Here is a 19,817-nt window from a genome sequence, read left to right as displayed (position 1 = left end):
TATCCACTCTGCCTGTCAAAAAAAAAAAAAAAAAAAAAAAAGACCCTAATGAGTACTAGAAAAGGAAGAAAATCCCACTTAGAGTTAGACAAAGATGAAGAACTGGACTCCTGGTGGAGGACGCTCCCTTTTCCCCTCAAGATTCACCCATAATGACAACAAACAATAACAGAAACACTCAATCTTTGCTGTGAAAGTTCAACAGAATGATGAATGCTGCAACAGGAAGCCCAGGGCTAGAGCAGGGGCATCAGCACAAGGCAAGCCAGCAGAATCCCAGAAAGGCCCTGCGAATGGAAGCAGCACGTTCTTCAGAGCACAGGAAACACATCAAGTGAAAACAAGGGACCGGCTCCTCCTATGGAGCAATCTGACCCCAATCCCCACACTCGACCTGAGGCTCCAGACACAATGGAACAGCTCCTCCTGTAGGTGCCAAGCTAGAACAAAATAAGGACTTGGGTGAATGCCTGAGACACCCCTACCCAATACCCTTGCCATGCCACCTCTTAATAATGGCCTAGCAGAGCTCAAGGAAAGAGGGGCTCAGAGACAGAGGCACACTGAACTGGGGAGTCTAACATGTACCCTCTGCAATCCTTCAATGGTTCCCAAAGCCAGGGGAACTCATGTCAAATCTGGATCTCATGCACCACTCCAGCCTGGACTCCATTATTCCCCTATAAGCTACACATGCTGGGTGCAGACACCTGATCAGCACAGCTCTGTGCTTTGCTTCACGAGTCCCTCTTCCAGAATGACTCACAACTTCCAATCTGCCTCTTGCCTGAACACATCCCAAAGCAAGCCGAGGTCGGGGAGCGCTCTGCAGAGTCTACGGCCATAGTGGGGACGCTGGAGTTAGGCAGTCAGCACTTAACCACACCTCACTTCAGCCTTTGTGAGTTAGACACAACCATTACTAGGGAACTATTTCTCTCAGCATAATAACCTATAAAAAGGACAGTAAATACTCATCTCAAAAGACTACCAGTGGAGGCCAGTGTTGTGTGTAGTAGGCCAAACCTCTGCCTGTGGTGCCAGCATCCCCTATGGGTGCTGGTTCATGTCCTGGCTGCTCCTCTTCGGATGCAACTCTCTGCTGATGGCCTGGGAAAGCAGCAGCAGATGGCCCAAGCGCTTGGGCCCCTGCACCCATGTGGGAAACTCAGAAGCAGCTCCTGGCTTCAGATCAGTCCAGCTCCAGCTGTTTTGGCCATTTGGGCAGTGAACCAGTGGACGGAAGACCTTTCCCTCTACCTCTCATTAAAAAAAAATTTTAAAAATAAAAGACTACCAATGGAAGTAGACTCATGTAAAATAATTAGTACTCAAAAACCAAGTTAATTATTCCTTAGTACTTCTTATTCTGTGTGTATGGTGCTGAATATTAATATCTGCACGGTAACATCTGCTTTTTTCCCCTTCGTAAATATAAGAGAATACTTCAAAAAGTTCACACAAAATGGAATTAAAAGATAAGTTAGGGCATGTGGTTGGCCCAGCAGTTAAGCGGCTGGTTAGAATGCCTGCATCCTAAATCAAAGTGCCTGGGTTCAAGTTCCAGCCCTGCTCCCACTCCATCTTCCTGATAACGCACATTCTGGGAGGCAGCAGATGCTTTAAGTGGCTGCAGCCCTGACACCCCCGTAGGAGACCTGGATTCACTCCCAGGTCCAAGCTTCAGCCTGGCGCAGCCTGCCGTAAGCATACCAGAGGATAGAAGTTTTATACTTTTTTTTAAAAGCTAAGTTTAATTGGGGGCAAAAATATTTTGAAGTCCATTCATACAAGGAATCTTCAAAAAGTTTAAGAAAAGCATTACTGGGCCGGTGCTGTGGCATAGCAGGTAAAGCCACCACCTTCGGTGCCAGCGTCCCATATGGCCACCGGTTTGAGTCCCAGCTGCTCCACTTCCAATCCAGCTCTCTGCTATTGCCTGGGAAAGCAGAATAAGATGGCCCAAGTGCTTGGGCCCCTGTACCTGTGTGGGAGACCCAGAGGAAGCTCCTGGCTTGGATCAGTACAGCTCTGGCTGTTAAGGCCAATTGAGGAGTGAACCAGCAGATGAAAGACCTCTTTCTCTCTCTGCCTCTCCTCCACTTTCAAATAAATAAATCTTTGAACAAAAATTACAAATTTCAGAATGTTTTTGCACCAAAAAAAATTCTTTTATTCTATTTTCCATAAACTTTTTGAAGTGTGTATGTTTGTGCACACACATATGAAAGAGAGAATTTTAATGCTGTGGAGCTGAGGGGACAAATGTTAGGGAAAAGGTACTTTCCATGTGCTCTGACTAGAGGAAGATTTCAAGTAAAAGGTGTGACATCACCCGTGAAGACTGTACCAGAATTAAAAGCAAACAAATCTGATTCACTGAGACCATATATCAAAGACCTAAAATAAAAAGTGACCAAATATGTTCATTCTTTTCCTAATAATCCTTTCTTACTTTATTAAGAGAAATTTTAATCCTCTGAAACATTTAAGCAAGTAACTTTCAAAATATCACAATCAGAAACCTTTGGACAAGTTACTTCCTCAGTTTTGGCTTCAGTTTTCTCATATTCAGAATGAGAGCACAGGACAAGAACTCCATGATCTGCACAGTTCCTCCTTCAGTTCTTATTTCTAACAGTACATGCATATACTTGTCATTAGAAACTGTACTTTGGGGCAGGTGTTGGCCTCATGGTTAAGAAGCTAGTTAGGGCATCCCTGTCCCACACATCGGAATACCTGGGGTCGATTCCCAGCTCTGGCTCTCAACTGCAGCTTCCTGGTGAGAAAGCAGAACCTCGGGACATCAGTAAGGGCTCCTACAATAGGGTTTCTACCACCCACAAGGGAAACTGAGTTCCAAGCTCCCAGGTCAACCAGTGGCTGGAAGTCCATTCTCATTCATATTCACACTTTCCTTTGCTTCCTCCCACTCTTTCCCTCTCTCCCCACCTCTTTTTTTTTTTTTTTTAATTATACTTCAAGCACATTCTGTGACTATCCTGCATACACATTTGGCTCCACTTATGTTCTTTTCCTTTTTGATCTAAGAAATTACCAAAGTGCAATCAACACAGTGCTCAGAGGAAATTCTCTGAATGAAGATCTGTACGGCACAAATAAAAAATTCTAGAAGGTCAACGGGATGAGAACAAGAAACAGGAGAACGAACAGGAGAACTAAATGCCAAGGAAAAAGAGAAACAAAGATTATTCAAAATAAGACGCAGTATGATTCAGGATACATCAAAGCAGCGAGGTGGAAATTAATAAGCAGCCCAGAACCAAATTAACTGAGTCACAACTCGATTACACTAGAATTATTATTATTTTTTTTTTTGACAGGCAGAGTGGACAGAGAGAGACAGAGAGAAAGGTCTTCCTTTTTGCCGTTGGTTCACCCTCCAATGGCCGCCGCGGCTGGCGCGCTGCGGCCGGCGCACCGCGCTGATCCCAAGCCAGGAGCCAGGTGCTTCTCCTGGTCTCCCATGAGGTACAGGGCCCAAGCACTTGGGCCATCCTCCACTGCACTCCCTGGCCACAGCAGAGAGCTGGCCTGGACGAGGGGCAACCGGGACAGGATCGGTGCCCCGACCGGGACTAGAACCCGGTGTGCTGGCGCCGCAAGGCGGAGGATTAGCCTAGTGAGCCGCGGCGCCGACTACACTAGAATTATTTTCTAACTTTCATGGACACCAAGGACATACAAAAACTGTAATACAACTCCTAAATGTCCCCAAAGCTGTGTCTCCTTACAGAAAATTTTCACATTTAAGTAATGAAGCTCAATCAATACAGTCAGAAAGGAAGACATTTAACAGGCCTGAATGAAATCCTCATTCATCCAATATGACAGTACTTCAAAAAGTTAATGGAAAATGGAATTTAAAGTATGTTAATTTTGATGCAAGTATTTTTTGAATCCATGAATGTTTTTTCTTTCCATAATCCACATTTTCCATATATCTTGAAAAAAATTCTTCATCAAAAACTTTTTGGTACCAAGATGAACTCATACTTTTTTATTATTTTTTAAAGATTTACTTATTTATTTGAAAGGCAGAGTTAGAGAGAGGCTGAGGCAGAGATCCTCTGGGTCACTCCCCAGATGGCTGCAACAGCCAGAGCTAGGCCAATCCGAAGCCAGGAGCTTCCTCTGGGTCTCCCATGCAGATGCAGGGATCCAAGCACTTGGGCCATCTTCTACTGCTTTCCCAGGCCATAGCAGAGAGCTGGATTGGAAGAGGAGCAGCCAGGTCCTGAACTGCTGCCCATATGGAATGCTAGCACTGGAAGCTATGGTCTTACCCACTATGCCATGGCACTGGCCCCATTAACTCATACTTTTCTTTTTTAAAGATTTATTTATTTATTTGAAAGTCAGAGTTACACAGGCAGAGGCAGAGGCAGAGGCAGAGGTCTTCTATCTGATGGTTCATTCTCCAATTGGCTGCAACGCCAGAACTGTGCTGATCCGAAGCCAGGAGCTTCTTCTGGGTCTCCCACGAGGATGCAGGAGCCCAGGGGCTTGGGCCATCTTCTACTGCTTTCCCAGGCCATAGCAGAGAGCTGGATTGGAAGTGAAGCAGCCAGGTCTCGAACTGGCACCCATATGGAATGCCAGAGCTTCAGGCCAGAGCTTTAACCCAATGCGCCACAACACCAGCCCCAACTCATACTTTTAAATTACATTTTTCACAAATTTTTCCAAGTGCCCTCCTACAAGTATAATCAACTACAGAAGGAGAAAAATAAAATACTTAATACTTCACTCAATAAATTTGCTTTTAATTTTTAGTATTTAGCTGAAAACAGTGACAACATTATTATATGTAAAGCCAGCAATCCGAAACAGGCAGAAAGTTGGTTTAAACTTTTTGTTATGGTAACAGAAGATGGTAAAACCACTGAAGGAAAAGGGATATATCAAGATAAAATCATCACTGTGCAACAGTTGCAGAAACCTGGCAATATTTATGTGTGTTCAGTCAGGGTGGGACAGTGTCCACAGACACCTACAGCCTCAGATGATCGCACAGCAAGTTTTCTTGTTGAAAACAGCTAAAAAGTGAAAAGACAGAGTCTTGAACAACTCAATTACACTGTTAAAATTTTGAAAGCAAAATGCTAACAATTCCTAATTGGAAAATTCTTAGTTTAGCACCATGACATTGTTTTCCAGTCTGTAGTTTCAAGTTCCCATTCAATAGTATTTATCTGGTTTCTCTTAAACGAGATGAAATATTGTATTCTTCATATTAAGGCAAAATACCCAACTGAGAAAGCTGTATGACCCTGCATATTAAATCATAACCAACATTTACTCAAAGATCTGCACAGTACATTTTTGAAAAATTTAAAAATGTTTCCTATATTCAAACAAAATTATACTATCCCTAAAGAAAAGAGTTGTAAGTTAAAGAGTTCAATGAAGTAAAAAGATTTTTCTGTTAAGCCAATTTCTGATTTCTGATTCAGATAAGCCTGCAAGGGGGTGGGGGGGTGGGTGCAGGAATCAATTCTCAAATTCTCATATATATAGAAAACTAACAAGAAGTCTTTTAATCACGTCCTATTTTGAAACTCTGCACCAGGTTCCCCGGAGTTGTGTACAAGAACTGAGTATAAGTTTATCCATCTCCCTGGACTTGGGCTCTGTAGTTCATGCTTAAGTTGGCCTGAAAGACTAACGTCCCAGGCAGCATTAGTGAGACAGTGTCAACCACTGTGACACCAAGGTACCCTCCCTTACAGACACAGGAAGAGCAGAGACCACTCAACCTAGCTTTTCTCCACTGGTTAGCAGCTGCAGAGGTACGTGAACAACACGTCAAATTCAGGAAAGTACCAGCACCCAGGCCAACATTCCAACTCCCTTCACCAACAGAACTTTCCTTGACTGGCCACTCCCTCTGATTTCCAGAGACATCTAGGGGACAATGCATGCAGTCACCCTCAACATTAAGCTCTGACCCTTAGACATCCCAACTCTGGACCCTGAAGCAGGCTCTTATCAAAGTCAGCAATGAGACAGGAGGGAGTTGCTGTTACCCTATGGAGCACACCTTATCCCCCACCCCAGGGGTGTTAGGGGCAGGGCAGAAAACATGTAACACAACAGTATGCCTAGTAACACCCAACAATAGTTTAATACTTTGTTGCTGTTCCTGGCCCCTTTAAAAATACAAAGCTTTCAGCAGAACCTTGGTCTAGAAACATAAATACACATAAAGTTTGCTTTCAATTTCAGAGGGCTTTACAGATGTTATCTTCCCCAACACAGCCAGCCTGGAGACACAAACCCTGACCATTCTCAGGCAAACCAACAAGGGCCACAGGGTAGTCTCTCTTCTCAATTCCCTAAGCATTTCTGGCCTGGCCATGACCACATCCGAGGACAACCTTGGTCCTCAAAGAACACAGTATGGATTAGCTGAGCTGAGGACAAGGAGGAGACAAGAGCCTGGTGTTGCGGGTGGGGAAAGCAGGGGGCAGAACAAGACCTGCTGACAGGAGCTACAAGACAACTTCCAGAAAAGTCAGCTAATCGAGTCTGACAAGATTTCTTTGGTACCCAAAGTTATCTTCTGATTTACCCTTGATGTCTGTCCAGGAGATGCCAGCCAACCACAGCTCTCAAATGAGCTGACTGAGGGGGAAAAAAAAGACCATAATGAGGTTTAGAAAGTGGCTCATCCATGTGGTTTATATTTTTCCCCACTTCTTTCCCCTGTGAAATGGCAGAGAACCTGGTAGAATCAGCAATCGACTATTATGTAAGATACTCACACATTTCAAAGTCACATCCCAAATATATAATTCAGCTGCGAAAGTTAAGCTATGATTGATATTCATAATTACTGACCACTGAATGTATTCAAAAGGAATCCGGGATATTGCAAAATATGTGCAGCCTTCTTCTGTTTCCTGTTTCTAGGTGTAAACACTGAGTAGAAAGAAAAGCCTTGCTTCCAATGAATCCCCCCAAAAAATTTTTAAGACTTGTTTGAGAGAGAGAGAGGGAGGGAGGGAGGGAGGGAGGAGGAGGGAGGGAAAAAGAGGAGGGAAAGAGAGAGAGAGAGTGGTCTTCCATCCACTGGTTGACTCCCCAAATGGCCACAACATCGGAGCTGGGCTGATCTGAAGCCAGAAGCCTCCTCCGGGTATCCCACGTGGTGCAGGGGCCATGTAAGAATTGACATGCATACATTAAATTGCACACTATATAGTGCTTATGTGATACACACAGTACAGTTTCTCTAGCCCATGAGAAAACATCACAGAGCCAAAAAAACAGCCTCAAGAACCAACCACTACTGATTCAGAAAAACGAAAAAGGGCTGCAACACCCCAAACTTAAGCTACAATGGTCAAAGTTGACATCTGAGCATTAGTCTCACCTCTTTTATGTCTCCTATCTCATGACTGTTAAAGCAGAGCAAGATAGAGGAACAAAAGCAAGGAGAAAAAGAAATTAATCAAAAACTCTAACACTCCAGGAAAAAGAAAAATAAACTGAAGGTCGGTGTCACCAGAAATCATGTCCCCTTGCCTTATTTCACTGAAGAAGCCAGGAAGAGGTAGGGATGCTCCCACCCAGGCATTAGGGAACACTGGAATCTACCACCAGTGTCTCCCTGGCTAAGCAGCACACAACTCTGAAGTTTCCCAATAGCCTCTAAATAAGAGTGATTAGAAATTCATACTCAAAAAAAGGCTGTAATTTCACATCATTCCTTTTCATCACTCAGTTCTTTCCACTTCCCATTCCCAGAATTTTAGTTAATGCAATACATTTTTATACCAAAACTCTTTTAAGTTTTATTAGGACAACCAGTAGTAAGAATGTATCAAAATAATAAACTATATACACAAAACTTTATTGGATAATCTCAAACTCATCTAAGAATGCTATTTTAGAAATACAATAGGAATTCTATTTCTACTTTTAGATTTTATAGATGTAATTACTAAGAAATATTGTTCTCATGAACAGATGGAAATGGGGTTTTGTTAAAACAAATTCTCTGAACTTCTGAATTACATGCCCAAAGTATCATAGTAATTGCTCACTAAATGTTATTTTTAGGCAACAGCTAACAACTCCCAGGATCTCCAAATGTGTTGAAAACAAAAAATCAGAAACCACCTGAATTGCAGGGGACTGATTATCTGGTTATTAGAGCTAATGACCTTCTGTTTTCAGGAAATATAAGACAAGTGTCTCTCTTTTGCAATTCTTTCCTAATGTGTAAAATAACAAATCTGTACTAGACTGAGAATTCCTTTCAGCTTTAGGTCTGTAATCCTACTGACAGTGGACAGAAGAGGCACCTGTGCAAAGAGCGCTTCTCCCACCACGGTCCACTTCCCCAGGGGCTCGGACATTGGAGAACCACATACACCAGAACATCCGCCACAGAACCAAGCATACTTTTAGGACTGGCTTTGGGGTTTTCTCCATTCCTCAATGGGGTATGAAACTGCTCAGGCTAAGGCACAGTAAACAGAAGGCAAGCCATCTAAGTGGGGACAGTTCTCCCCACCAGGCAGGAGGAACACAAAGGCAGAACCAGCCCTAAACACCAGTTCGAGTCTCAGCTGCTCCACTTCTGATCCAGCTCTCTGCTGTGGCCTGGGAAAGCAGAAGGAGATGGCCCAAGTCCTTGGGCCCCTGCACCCACTTGGGAGATCCGGAAGAAGCTCCTGGCTCCTGACTTCGAAACAACCCAGCTCCAGCAGCTGCAGCCATTTGTGGAGTGAGCCAGAGGATAGAAGATCTCTCTCTCTCTCTCTCTGCTTGTACCTCTAACTTTGCCTTTCAAATAAATAAATCCTTAAAAAAATAAATAAAAGAACCAACCCTACTTAACTCTCTACAGAATCAGAGGTAGTTCTCTAACCTGGAGAGCGAACTAGAGAAGCCACAGGCCCTATCATACATGAGCTTCTTCAAGGGGTTCAATTAAAAAAGTCAGGTGCTACTATTCAAAAATCAGGATATTAAGTACAGAAGATTCAGCAACTCTAGGTTGGCAAAGGGATCCTCACGCTAACACAGAAACACACAACCTCTTCAGGTCCCCTTGGTCTATACCTGGCCAAGGTCTACACCTGCCAAGCTTGGGGGAGGGGGCGGGACGCCAGGAATTCGAAACATCATGCTCTAAATCGTCCAGACTGTCCCGTGCCTGTCCCGGGTCATTAACTCCTGAAGTGAATAACCCCTTTAGCGCACCACCATCATCGCGCTCGGGGGCCCAGGAAATCAGAGTGTGCAAGTGTGATCAAAACACAGAAGCTGCCTAACTGCCTCCAAGCGCTCCTTTCGAGGAAAGCCAAAGTGGAGGGGGTGGGGGAAGAGCGCTAAAGGCGCATCTAGGCACATCTTACAGTGCAACTCTGCAGACAACCAACACAGGCGTCACCCCGGCTGGGGACCGGATTCTGGCGTTCCGAAAGCGCCCGAGTTTCTCCCGGGTTCACCTGCGCGCCCGGTCCCGTGCACACACCACCAGCCTCCCCTGGGCGCCCCTGTCTGACCTAGCTAGCTGGGGGGGACGCGGCCCGGCCGGCTGCGGCGGAATGGGGGAGACTCTAGGTCGGCCCCGCGGCTGGGGCAGAGCCGACCTAACTTCCTCCCCGCCCCGGCCAGCCCCGAGGCCACGCTGAGGGGGCCGCAGCCCGAAGGAAAAGCGGCCCCGCGGCGCTGCCCAAGCGTCTCCGGAGCTTTCCAGAACTTTGGAGACGCGCGGAAGTCCAACGGGGAGGTAGGGGCGCCCTCGGGGCCACGTCTGGACCCCGCACTGGGCCGAAGTCGCTGCCTGAGGGCCGAAGGACTCCCGCGCCCGCCCCGCGCCCCGCGCACTCACTGCTCGGCCGGGCACCGCGTCGCGGGCCGCGGCTGCCCGCTGGCCGCCGGCTTCCCGCCCTCCCGCGCCGGCGTCTCGGCGCAGCTAGCGCCCGGCCACGCTCCGGGCTGCGGCATGGTCTCGCGGTTCATGCGGCCTTCCGAGCCGAGAGGGTCCAGCCGGCTCGGCGCGACCCCAGGGCCCTGCGGTCTGGGCGTCCGGCCCCGGCAGCAGCCGCTCGGCAGCCCGGGCGGCCTCGAAGGGTCCGCTGGCCGCTTCCGCGCCAGTCACTGCGGCCCGCCCCGCGGCCCTTGACCCGTAACGGGGAGGCGCGGCCGGAGGCGTGGCGGCCGGCGACGCGGCGCATGCGCAGGAGCGAGGGGCGGGGCCGCGCGGTGCGACTCCTGCGCATGCTCTGTCGCCGCGCGGCGCAGGCGTGGCGGCGTGGTTCTGGGCCCGCTCAAACGGTGGGGCGCGTGGAGGTGGAGAGTCTGAAAGTCCCGCTCTGGCTTTGCCGGCGTGAACGTTCTGGCTCGCTCGTCCCCGAGCCGGCGGCCCGTGGCGTCGGCTGCCGCGTGGGGTTGGCCTCCTTCCCCGGGTGAGGGTTCGGCTCCACAGTTGAGCGTCCGCCGCTCCCGGATGCTCTCCCCTCCTCTGGCAGTTTGGACTGAGGAGGACTGAAGGCGCCGGAGATCCGAAGGGGAAGCGGATCATCTCGGGAGAAAGCGGCCGAGGAGCCCTGCCGCGTGAGAAGCGGCTGGGTACGCTGGGCACTGTGCCAGCCAGGCGCCCCCGCCCGGAGTGGGCGTGAGGGGAATGGCCGACCGCCTGACCCTGCGTGCTGAGAGGCGGAACACGGACCCAGCAGAGGGTTTGAGAGAGCAAAGGAGGGGAGTGCTGGAGACCACGCTGGGCGGACTGAGCGGCGTGTGCGTGATCCTCACTGAGAAACTTTGGGGTCAAAGATTTACGTATTTGCAAGGCAGAGAAAGATCTTCCATCTGCCGGTCCACTCCCCAAATGCCCTCAACAGCCAGCCCTGGGCCAGCTTGAAGCCGGGAGCCAGGAGCCCCATCCTGGTCTCCCACGTGGGTGGCGGGGGCTTAAGTACTTGGGCCATCATCAGCTGCTTTGCCAGGTGCACTAGCAGGAAGCTGGGTGGGAAGTGGAGCAGCCGGGACTCAAACTGATATGGGATGCCGGCGTGACGCGCCGTGGCTTACCCAGCTGTGCCACAACACAGAACCCAAGGAAGTAATTTTGAAAGAGCTCTACAGTTAGAGAAAGGATTGGAGAAGGCAAGACTGGGAGACTAGATTGTAGGGGGCATCAAAGGGAGAAACTGGGTGGAAAAAAGTTTGTATTCAACGTTTGGGAAGAACTCCGGGCTTGTTTCTTCCTTTCATTTTACTTGAAAAAGTTATAAATACACATGGTGAAAAACTCAGAGCATATGAAACAGTTTCTGAATGTATGCACTTTAAAGATGTGGGATTCTAGTGGGTTGCATAGTGTCCCTAGCCCCACCCCCACCCCGTGTAAATTCGTGTTCATCTGGAACCTCACAATGTGATCTTAGAAATAGGGTCTTTGCAGATACAATTAACTAAGATGGCGGCTGGTGGTGTGGCACCGCAGGTTAAGCCACAACTTGCCAGCATCCCCTATCAAAGTGCTCGTTTGAATCCTGGCTGCTCTGCACTCCATCCAGCTTCCTACTAACGTGCCTGGGAAGGCAGCAGCAGATCGTCCAAATACTTGGTCCCTGTCACCCACATAGGAGACCAGGAGGGAGTTTCTGGCTTCTGGCTTCAGCCTGGACCCAGCCTTGGCCCACTGAGGTCATCTGTGGAGTAAACTAGCAAATAGGAGTTCTCTCCCTCTCACTGTTTCACTCTTTCAAATCAGTGAGTAAAATCTTAGTCTAATGACTGGTGTCCATGAGGACACACTGATTCTAGACACAACGTAGGCCCTGTGGAGGCACAAGAAGAGATTGGAGCATTACAGCTAAAAGTCTTGAAATGCCAGGAGCAACCAGAAGCCCAGAAGAGGCAAGGATTACTCCAAACTGTCTTCAGAAGAAACTGACTCTGCCAACAACTTGATTTCAGACTTCCAGCCTCCAAAATGTGGAAGAATACATTATGCTGTATTATTTTGTTATGGCAACCCCAGGAAACTAATATAAGATGAAGAGATCATAAAATTCTATCATGCCATCACACAGAGATTCTGGATTCACCGTTTTATTTCAAAGCATTAGAGAAGGTTCTGACAGTACGTTTGGTGCTGACTTGTCTTTTCCCATTATGTGTGTCAAATGGAGAAAACCACTGGGTGGGTGTGGGGACCCACTGGCCCACTGTGAGGAGGATCTAAGTGAAAACTCCATTAGTCACTAGACTTCCAGCCATGCTCAAAGTGCTTCCATGAAATGAAGTGCCAGGGCTGCTTCTGGCTACTGGAAAGGAAGGTATCCAATGGCTTAGGGAGCTTGCAGTATTCGGGAAGATTTATCATATAACACCTGCTTGCCCAGCTGGTCTCCAGTATGGCAATGGTAAGGTGGTGGAAGCTTTATGATGGTAGGTCACTGGGGGTGCTGACCTCAGAAGGGACTAATGCAGTTCTTGCAGGATAATGACTAGTTCCTATGAGTTTGTCCCAATGAGAGCAAGTTGTTATAAAAACAACAGGCTTGGCCCCTGAATCTGTACAGTTTCCTGTTTGCATGTGATCTCTCCCTCCTGCCTCTGATCCTTCCATGATGCCATCTGCCATGCTGTGATGTAGCTAGAAGGCCCTTACCAAAGTCAAGTAGATGCTGATTCTGTGTTTTTGAATCTCCAAAACTATAGGTCATGTAAACCTCTTTTCTTTGTGAAGTACCCAGCCTCAAGCGTTTTGTTAAAACAGCAGCAGAAAATGGACTACTACACCTCTCATTAGACCATGAGCCCATCCTGTGGTTCCTTCCCCCTTTCCAGAATGCATAATTAAGAACACATATTTAACAAATGGCAAAACCTCCACACTGATTCCCCGACCTGAGTAAAGACTAGCATCATAGAAATGGCAAAATAGAAGCCTCTAAAACTGATTCTGCCCTTAAAATGATCAACAAAAAGCAGTACCACATTCATAGAGGGATTGCAGAGGTTAGTGCCACTGTCAAGGACTTGTAAGTTGAAGAGATGATGATACCCACCACATTTATCTGCTTATTTGAAAGAGCGACAGGAAGAGAGAGAGCTTCCATCCACTGGTTTACACTACAAATGGCCACAACAGCCAGGCTAACTCCAGGAACCAGGAATTCCATCTGGGTCTCCCATGTTGGTCTTCCAATGTTGCTGGCAGAGGTCCACATACTTGGGCCACCATCCACTGCCTTCCCAGGTTGCATTAGCTGGATCAGAAGTGGAGCAGCCAGAAAATGAACCAGCTACAGTGATATGGGATGCTGGTGTCACAAGTGGAGGCTTAACTTGCACCACAATGCCAACTCCTCATCACATTCCTGTCTAACTCACCGAGTTGGGTACTGAACACAAGTGGGTCTTGGAGAATGGCAGTAGATTCTCATAAACCCAATTATGTGCTGACTCCGTTGACAGGGCCTCACTGTGGAAAAACAACACATCTATTGCTGGATATGGAGTCATTGCTCTAGCAAATACTTGGTCTCTCTACCTATGGGGGAAAAGACCCACTAGAAGGAATTTATTGTCAACTGCCAAGACCAGCACTATACCTTCTTGTTCTGCTACAGGGATAATATCAAATCACCAGCCCCATGTTACAATCTGGCCTCATTTACCTTCTCCCTCCACAGAATTCCACATGGGTCCAATGATGAGAATGTGCTGGTTAGTTCTTTTCAGCAGGACATAGTCATTATTCCAGATATATTGATATTTGTGCGTTAGAGGATACAAAGTCTCACCAAACTTAAGGGGCCTTCTACCTCAATGAAATTTCTAAGTGTGCAGTAGTGTAGGACATATCAAGATATTCTTTTTTTTTTTTTTTGACAGACAGAGTGGACAGAGAGACAGAGAGAAAGGTCTTCCTTTTGCCGTTGGTTCACCCTCCAATGGCCGCCGCGGCTGGCGCACTGCGGCCAGCGCACCACACTGATCCAAAGGCAGGAGCCAGGTGCTTATTCTGTTCTCCCATGGGGTGCAGGGCCCAAGCACTTGGGCCATCCTCCACTGCACTCCCTGGCCACAGCAGAGAGCTGGCCTGGAAGAGGGGCAACTGGGATAGAATCCGGTGCCCCGACCGGGACTAGAACCCAGTGTGCCAGCACCGCAAGGCGGAGGATTAGCCTATTGAGCCACGGCGCCGGCCAAGATATTAATTCTAAGGTGAATTGTTTCTGGCCCCTCCTACAACCAAAAATGAGGGCGGGGCGGGGTTATGTCTAATAGAAGAGAAGGCTGTATAACAAGCCCAGACTATTGTACAAAGTGCTCTGCCACCTGGGCCACGCAGTCTAACAGCCAACCATGCTTGATGTAGCGGCAGATTTAGATGTTATTTATAATCTTTGGCAGGCACCTTCAAGTATAGGTGAGTCACATACCAACCCTGAGGATTTTGGTGCAAAGCCCTGGCATCCTTTCCAGGAACAGCTCTTGGTTTGCTCCTGGGCCATAGTAGAGACTGAACATGTGATCATGGGCCACCATGTTACCATGTGGCCTGAGCTCACTGATATGTCAGGTTATACAATGTATCTTGATACGCTGTGATAAACATGGCACAGCACCTCTGTGGCTTCCCTCCCAGAAGCCCAAGCACAAGGCTAACTAGAAAAAAAAATCAGGCAATTCCATCAAATGGAGCATCTTACAAAATACTTGACCAGCACTCTTCACAGCTTTCCAGCTTATCAAAAGCATGCCAAGCCAGAAACCATCCCAGCCAAGAGGAACCTAAGGAGAGCTGAGGATGAAACGTACTGTGGTCATCTGGACAGAATTCTGGAACAGAAAAGGACACGGGGTTAAACAAGGGAAATTTGAGCAATGTATGAATGCTGGTTGATCAGTTGTAACAAATGTGCTTTGCTAACACACTGTGTTATTAACAGTGGAGACCAGCTGCAGACTGTATGGGCACTCTGTACTATCCTCTCAATTTTCCTGTAAATCTAAAACTATTCCCCCCAAAAAAGTGTATTATACATTAAGAAATCAAAAATCTAACTCAGATCCCACTTCATAAAGTGTTAAACCAAGACTTTCCAAAGCAATGAAGAATGTCCAGTCACGTTGTTCTTATTTTGTACATCAATTTTAAAAATTGTATTTAAATATTAATGTTTTCATATTTTAATGTTTATTGTGTGTTTCTTTTCTTGTATACATAACACATACATCCATACAGAAGTACATTGTGAGCTTTAAGACATGCTTGCTGGAGATAACACTAAATTTGTTATTACTGACATTATAGAACTTATCAGAGAGCTGTGTTAAACCAGTAAGTCAAAACTAGAGTTTCTTAGAGGCATGAGAAGAAAGCCCATGAACTATGATATAATTAAAAGAATTTACCTGTATTTGCCAAGATGAATAACTAATGACATCTAAAAACTATAATCTTAGGGGGCAGGTATTTGGCCTGGTGGTTAACACACCCTTTGGGATACTCGCATCGCATGTCGGAGTGCCTTGGTTTGAGTCCCAGCCCTGTTCTTGATGTCAGCTTGCTGCTAATGCATACCCTGGGAGGCAGGAGGTGATGGCTCAAGTACTTGGGGCCTTGTCCAAGTCCACATGGGATACTGGATTGAGTTTCCAGCTCTAGGCTTCAGCTTGGCCCATCCTTAGCTATTGCAAGCATTTGGGGAATGAACCAGCAGATGGAAGATTGCTCGCTCGCTCTCTCCCTCTCTCTCTCTGTCTCAGTTAACTTAAATAAATATTTTAAAAAGTAACTATAAGCTTAGGTAAAATCCTACATAATAACATCGCTAAAAATAATTCCAGTTTTCAATTTCCTCCTAGAATCAAATATTGGATAACACTGAATAACTGATAGTGATATGATGGCATTATAATCTGGTAACTTATACTTTGAATCAAAACATCAATATCAGTGATCTTGCCTAGAATAATATGTAAAAGATTTCAAGTTCCTTTGTGTTGAACAATGCAACCCTCACTTGTAAAGACTGTTTGTGAATACTGCTGAGCTTGATGTTATGGTGTTGTAATTCTCTTTAAGGAACTTAGAACAAGTCGGACACATTGCCCTCCCTTCCAAATACCATACACATATTTTATAGCTAAGTCAAACCACCCTATATTTTAATCCTATGGAATTCCCCAGTGTTAGAGCAATAAAAAAATAGATTTCAAGTGTATTCTGTAGGTCAATTTCAAGTATTCACAGGAAAGACACTTTTTCATTTATTAATTCTACTTTCATAAGTTCATGAAGTGTATCCAAGCTTGAAAGGAAGTGTTAGTTTCACTTAGAAAGTAACTACTGCAGGAATACCCAAGCATTAATTTGAAAGACTCCTTTTTTGCAATATGCCTTTTGATTATGGAATGCTCATTAATTAACAAAAGAATGGTAGTGGGGGTAGGAACTGACCGTGCCTTCAGTTCTGATACTGAAAGAAATAACTTTATAGAGAAAAAATAGGGGAAATATTTATAGCCCAATAGAAAAAATATCTTAGAGTAGTATTAGTTTATCTGGAAACCCCCAAAACTTTCCCCAAGAGTTTTTATTGGGAGAAGTATGGGTCATAATGAAATTTATTTTATTATGAAAATGAAACCATTTTGTACATAAGGAGACGAGAGAGAATGATGCTGTTATAATTCACAGACTGAAAGTTCTGGAAAATATTAAGCCAGTTATTTGCCTCCAACTAAACAGAATTTCATCCTAAAGACATTATCCAGGCAGAAGGTAATCTTAATTTATTTGGAGAGCTTCTACACTGGAATTCCAAACCATTAGTCCCTTAGTGTCTGCAACAGACTGAATATGTCCTCCAAATTCATATGTTGATATTCTAAGCCCAATAGGACTGTATCTGAAGATTGGGACTAGGAGGAAGTGACCAAGGTTAAACAAGGTCATAGGGTGTGGTCCTAATCCAATGAGAATGCCTGCACCAGAAATTGAGTCAACTGGCACCCTGATCTTACATTATCAAGAGAGAAAATAAATGTCTCTTGTTAAAGCACCTAGTCCTCAGTATATTGTTATGGCAGCCACAGTAGACTAAGACAGTATCACACAATACTTCCCTACCCTTACCTTTTAATACAAATACATGAGTTCCTCAAAAGGAAGTCCATTTCTACAATTTTTAAAAAAGCTAGTAAAGTAAACTGTAGATGTTTCCTAAGAAAGTAACGGTAAGGAAGAGATCCTTTATCACTTGTGGAAACCTTCACCACCTCAAGTAGTCTGATGTTACAATGATGCCTCTCATATACTCCAGTCTCATCTCCATTAGAGTCAGAAGGAAGATCATCACCCTACGACAATTACCAAGAACTCTCCACCATAGGAGGATATGAATAGGTCTGCTCCCCCTTCCAACTACTTCCTTCCTGTTTACCATATTCCCACTTTACAAGAAAAGCTTTACCTCTCAAGTACCCGGTGTGGGCCTCTAGAGCTACACCATCTAACACAGTCACCACCAGAAAAACGTGCCTATGGAACACTTAAAATGTAGCTGGGCAGAGTTAAGATTTGCTGTTCGTGTAAAATACATGCAAGATTTCAAGGCCTTAGTATCAAAAAAAAAGTATGTAAAATATCATGTTTGTAATTTCTTAAATTGATTACATGTTGAAAATTTTTTGAAATATTGCATTACATAGAATGCTAGTTTCATCTGTTGCTTTTTTCCGTTTCTAATATGGCTACTAGAACAGTTTAATTAGGTGTTATATGGCGCACATTGTATTTCTATGGTGGTGCGATTCTAGAGCTTGAAAAAAAAAGGACAGCTTAGATTTTGCCTTCAGAGAAGCCTCTGATACAAGGCACCAAACACCTGCATGCTGCTTTAATGTCTCTCCTTTTCTTTCCTTAGGAGTGGGTATTTTGGTATTCAAGTAGAGTACTATGATCAACATGTCAATTCAGATATATCGTAGGGTAGAGTGGTAAGGGTGACAATGCAGGTCAGAGGGACCAGCTTTGTGACATTGGGGAACTCATTTTACTTCTCTAAATCTCAAATTTTCAGCTTTTAATTTTGCCCAAAGGGATGGTACTCTTTGGGGAGGGTCCCAGAAGTACAAAGTAGAGGGTATAGGTAGATGATATTGGGTGTTTTGTATAGTAGTTCAGTTGCCACATGGGGTGTCCTGGCTCTGCTTCCAGTCCAGCTTCCGGCTAATGTGAACCCTGGGAAGCACCAGATGATGGCTCAAGTGCTTGGCCTGGATGAAGCTTGGATTTTTCTTTTCTCTCCTCACTACCCCTACCTTTCAAATGAAAATGAATTTTTTTAAAACAGAAGAAACATTGGTGGCATCCTGCATCATCCAGGTGACAGACTCATGCATGGCAAGGCTCCAAGCCTTACCCAGCTTTAGAATACAGATGTAAAGTGAGGCACTTGTCTTACAACACTTCCCAAAACACAGAAAGTGATCAGCTCTAATAACCAGATAATCAATCCTTTGCAATTCAGGTGTTTTTTTATTTTTTTGCTTTCAGTATATTTAAGGAACTGAGAGTTGCTAGCTGATGCCTGAAAATAATATTTAATGAGAGATTACTATGATATCTTGGACATGTAATTCAGAAGTTCAAAGAATTTGTTATAACAAAATTCTATCTGTTTATGAGAACAATATTTCTTAGTAATTACCTCTATAAAACTCAAAATAGGAATAGAATTGAAATTAAATCCCATTTCTAACAATAGCATTCATTAATTTATTTTTAAAGAGATTATCCAATAAAAGCTTGCTATATATAACTACCAAAATGTATAATTTATTTTGTCAATGTTTATTACTAATAATTAGCCTAATAAAACTTTCAAGTAATTTTAATAAGACTTTCATTTTAAAAATACATTAAATAAAATATATACTTTATATATATATAAAGGAAAGGGAATAACTCAGTGAGAAAAAGGAATGATGTAAAACTACAGTCAGTTTTTTATGTACTGAATCTCTAATAACCATTATTTGTAATCTATTGGGAACCTTGTGCTGATTTCACTTTGAAATCTCAACATTTAAAATACAATGGCGGGGCCAGTGCTGTGACATAGTGGGTAAAACCACTGCCTGCCGTGCTGGCATCCAATATGGGCATCAATTCAAGTCCTGGCTGCTGCACTTCCGATCCAGCTGTCAGCTATAGCCTGGGAAAACAGTAGAAGATGGCCCAAGTGTCTGAAGCCCTGCACCCACATGAGAGACCTGAAAGACACTCCTGGTTCCTGGCTCCTGGCTTCGGATCAGCCCCGCTCCAGTTGTTGCAGCCATTTGGGGAGTGAACCAGCAAATGGAAGACTTTCTCTCTCTCTCTCTTTTCTCTCTTTCTCTCTCTCTCTCTGCTTCTGCCTCTCTGTAACTCTGACTTTCAAATACATAAATATTTTAAAAAATACAATGGCGGCCGGCACCACGGCTCACTAAACTAATCCTCTGCCTGCGGCGCCGGCACCCCAGGTTCTAGTCCCGGTTGGGGTGCCGGATTGTCCTGGTTGCTCCTCTTCCAGTCCAGCTCTCTGCTGTGGCCCGGGGAAGGCAGTGGAGGATGGCCCAAGTGCATGGGCCCTGCACCTGTATGGGAGACCAGAAGGAAGCACCTGGTTCCTGGCTTCGGATCGGCGCAGCGCTGGCCATAGCGGGCCATTTGGGGGGGTGAACCAACGGAAGGAAGACCTTTCTTTCTGTCTCTCTGTCTCTCTCACTGTCTAACTCTGCCTGTCAAAAAAAAGTACAAT

General features: G+C 45.3%; 1 protein-coding gene across 3 annotated transcripts in view; it reads right to left on the bottom strand.

Annotated features, from left to right (window-relative positions):
* The window catches only part of OTULIN (OTU deubiquitinase with linear linkage specificity), a 39,972-nt gene extending 29,935 nt beyond the window's left edge, over nt 1-10,037 (bottom strand). The window contains exon 1 of one of the 3 annotated variants that reach the window (XM_062211734.1): nt 9,875-10,037. In XM_062211734.1, the coding sequence (XP_062067718.1) occupies nt 9,875-10,005 (131 nt within the window). In that variant the 5' untranslated portion in view covers nt 10,006-10,037. The remainder of the gene's footprint in view (nt 1-9,874) is intronic. The other 2 variants (XM_062211735.1, XM_062211733.1) reach the window with 2 other exon arrangements.
* Nucleotides 10,038-19,817: the final 9,780 nt, after the last annotated feature.

Source organism: Lepus europaeus, chromosome 15 (assembly GCF_033115175.1).
Source record: "Lepus europaeus isolate LE1 chromosome 15, mLepTim1.pri, whole genome shotgun sequence".
Classification (NCBI taxonomy): Eukaryota; Metazoa; Chordata; class Mammalia; order Lagomorpha; family Leporidae; genus Lepus; species Lepus europaeus.
Note: the sequence above shows the minus strand (reverse complement) of the source record. Positions and strands in the feature narration are given on the sequence as shown.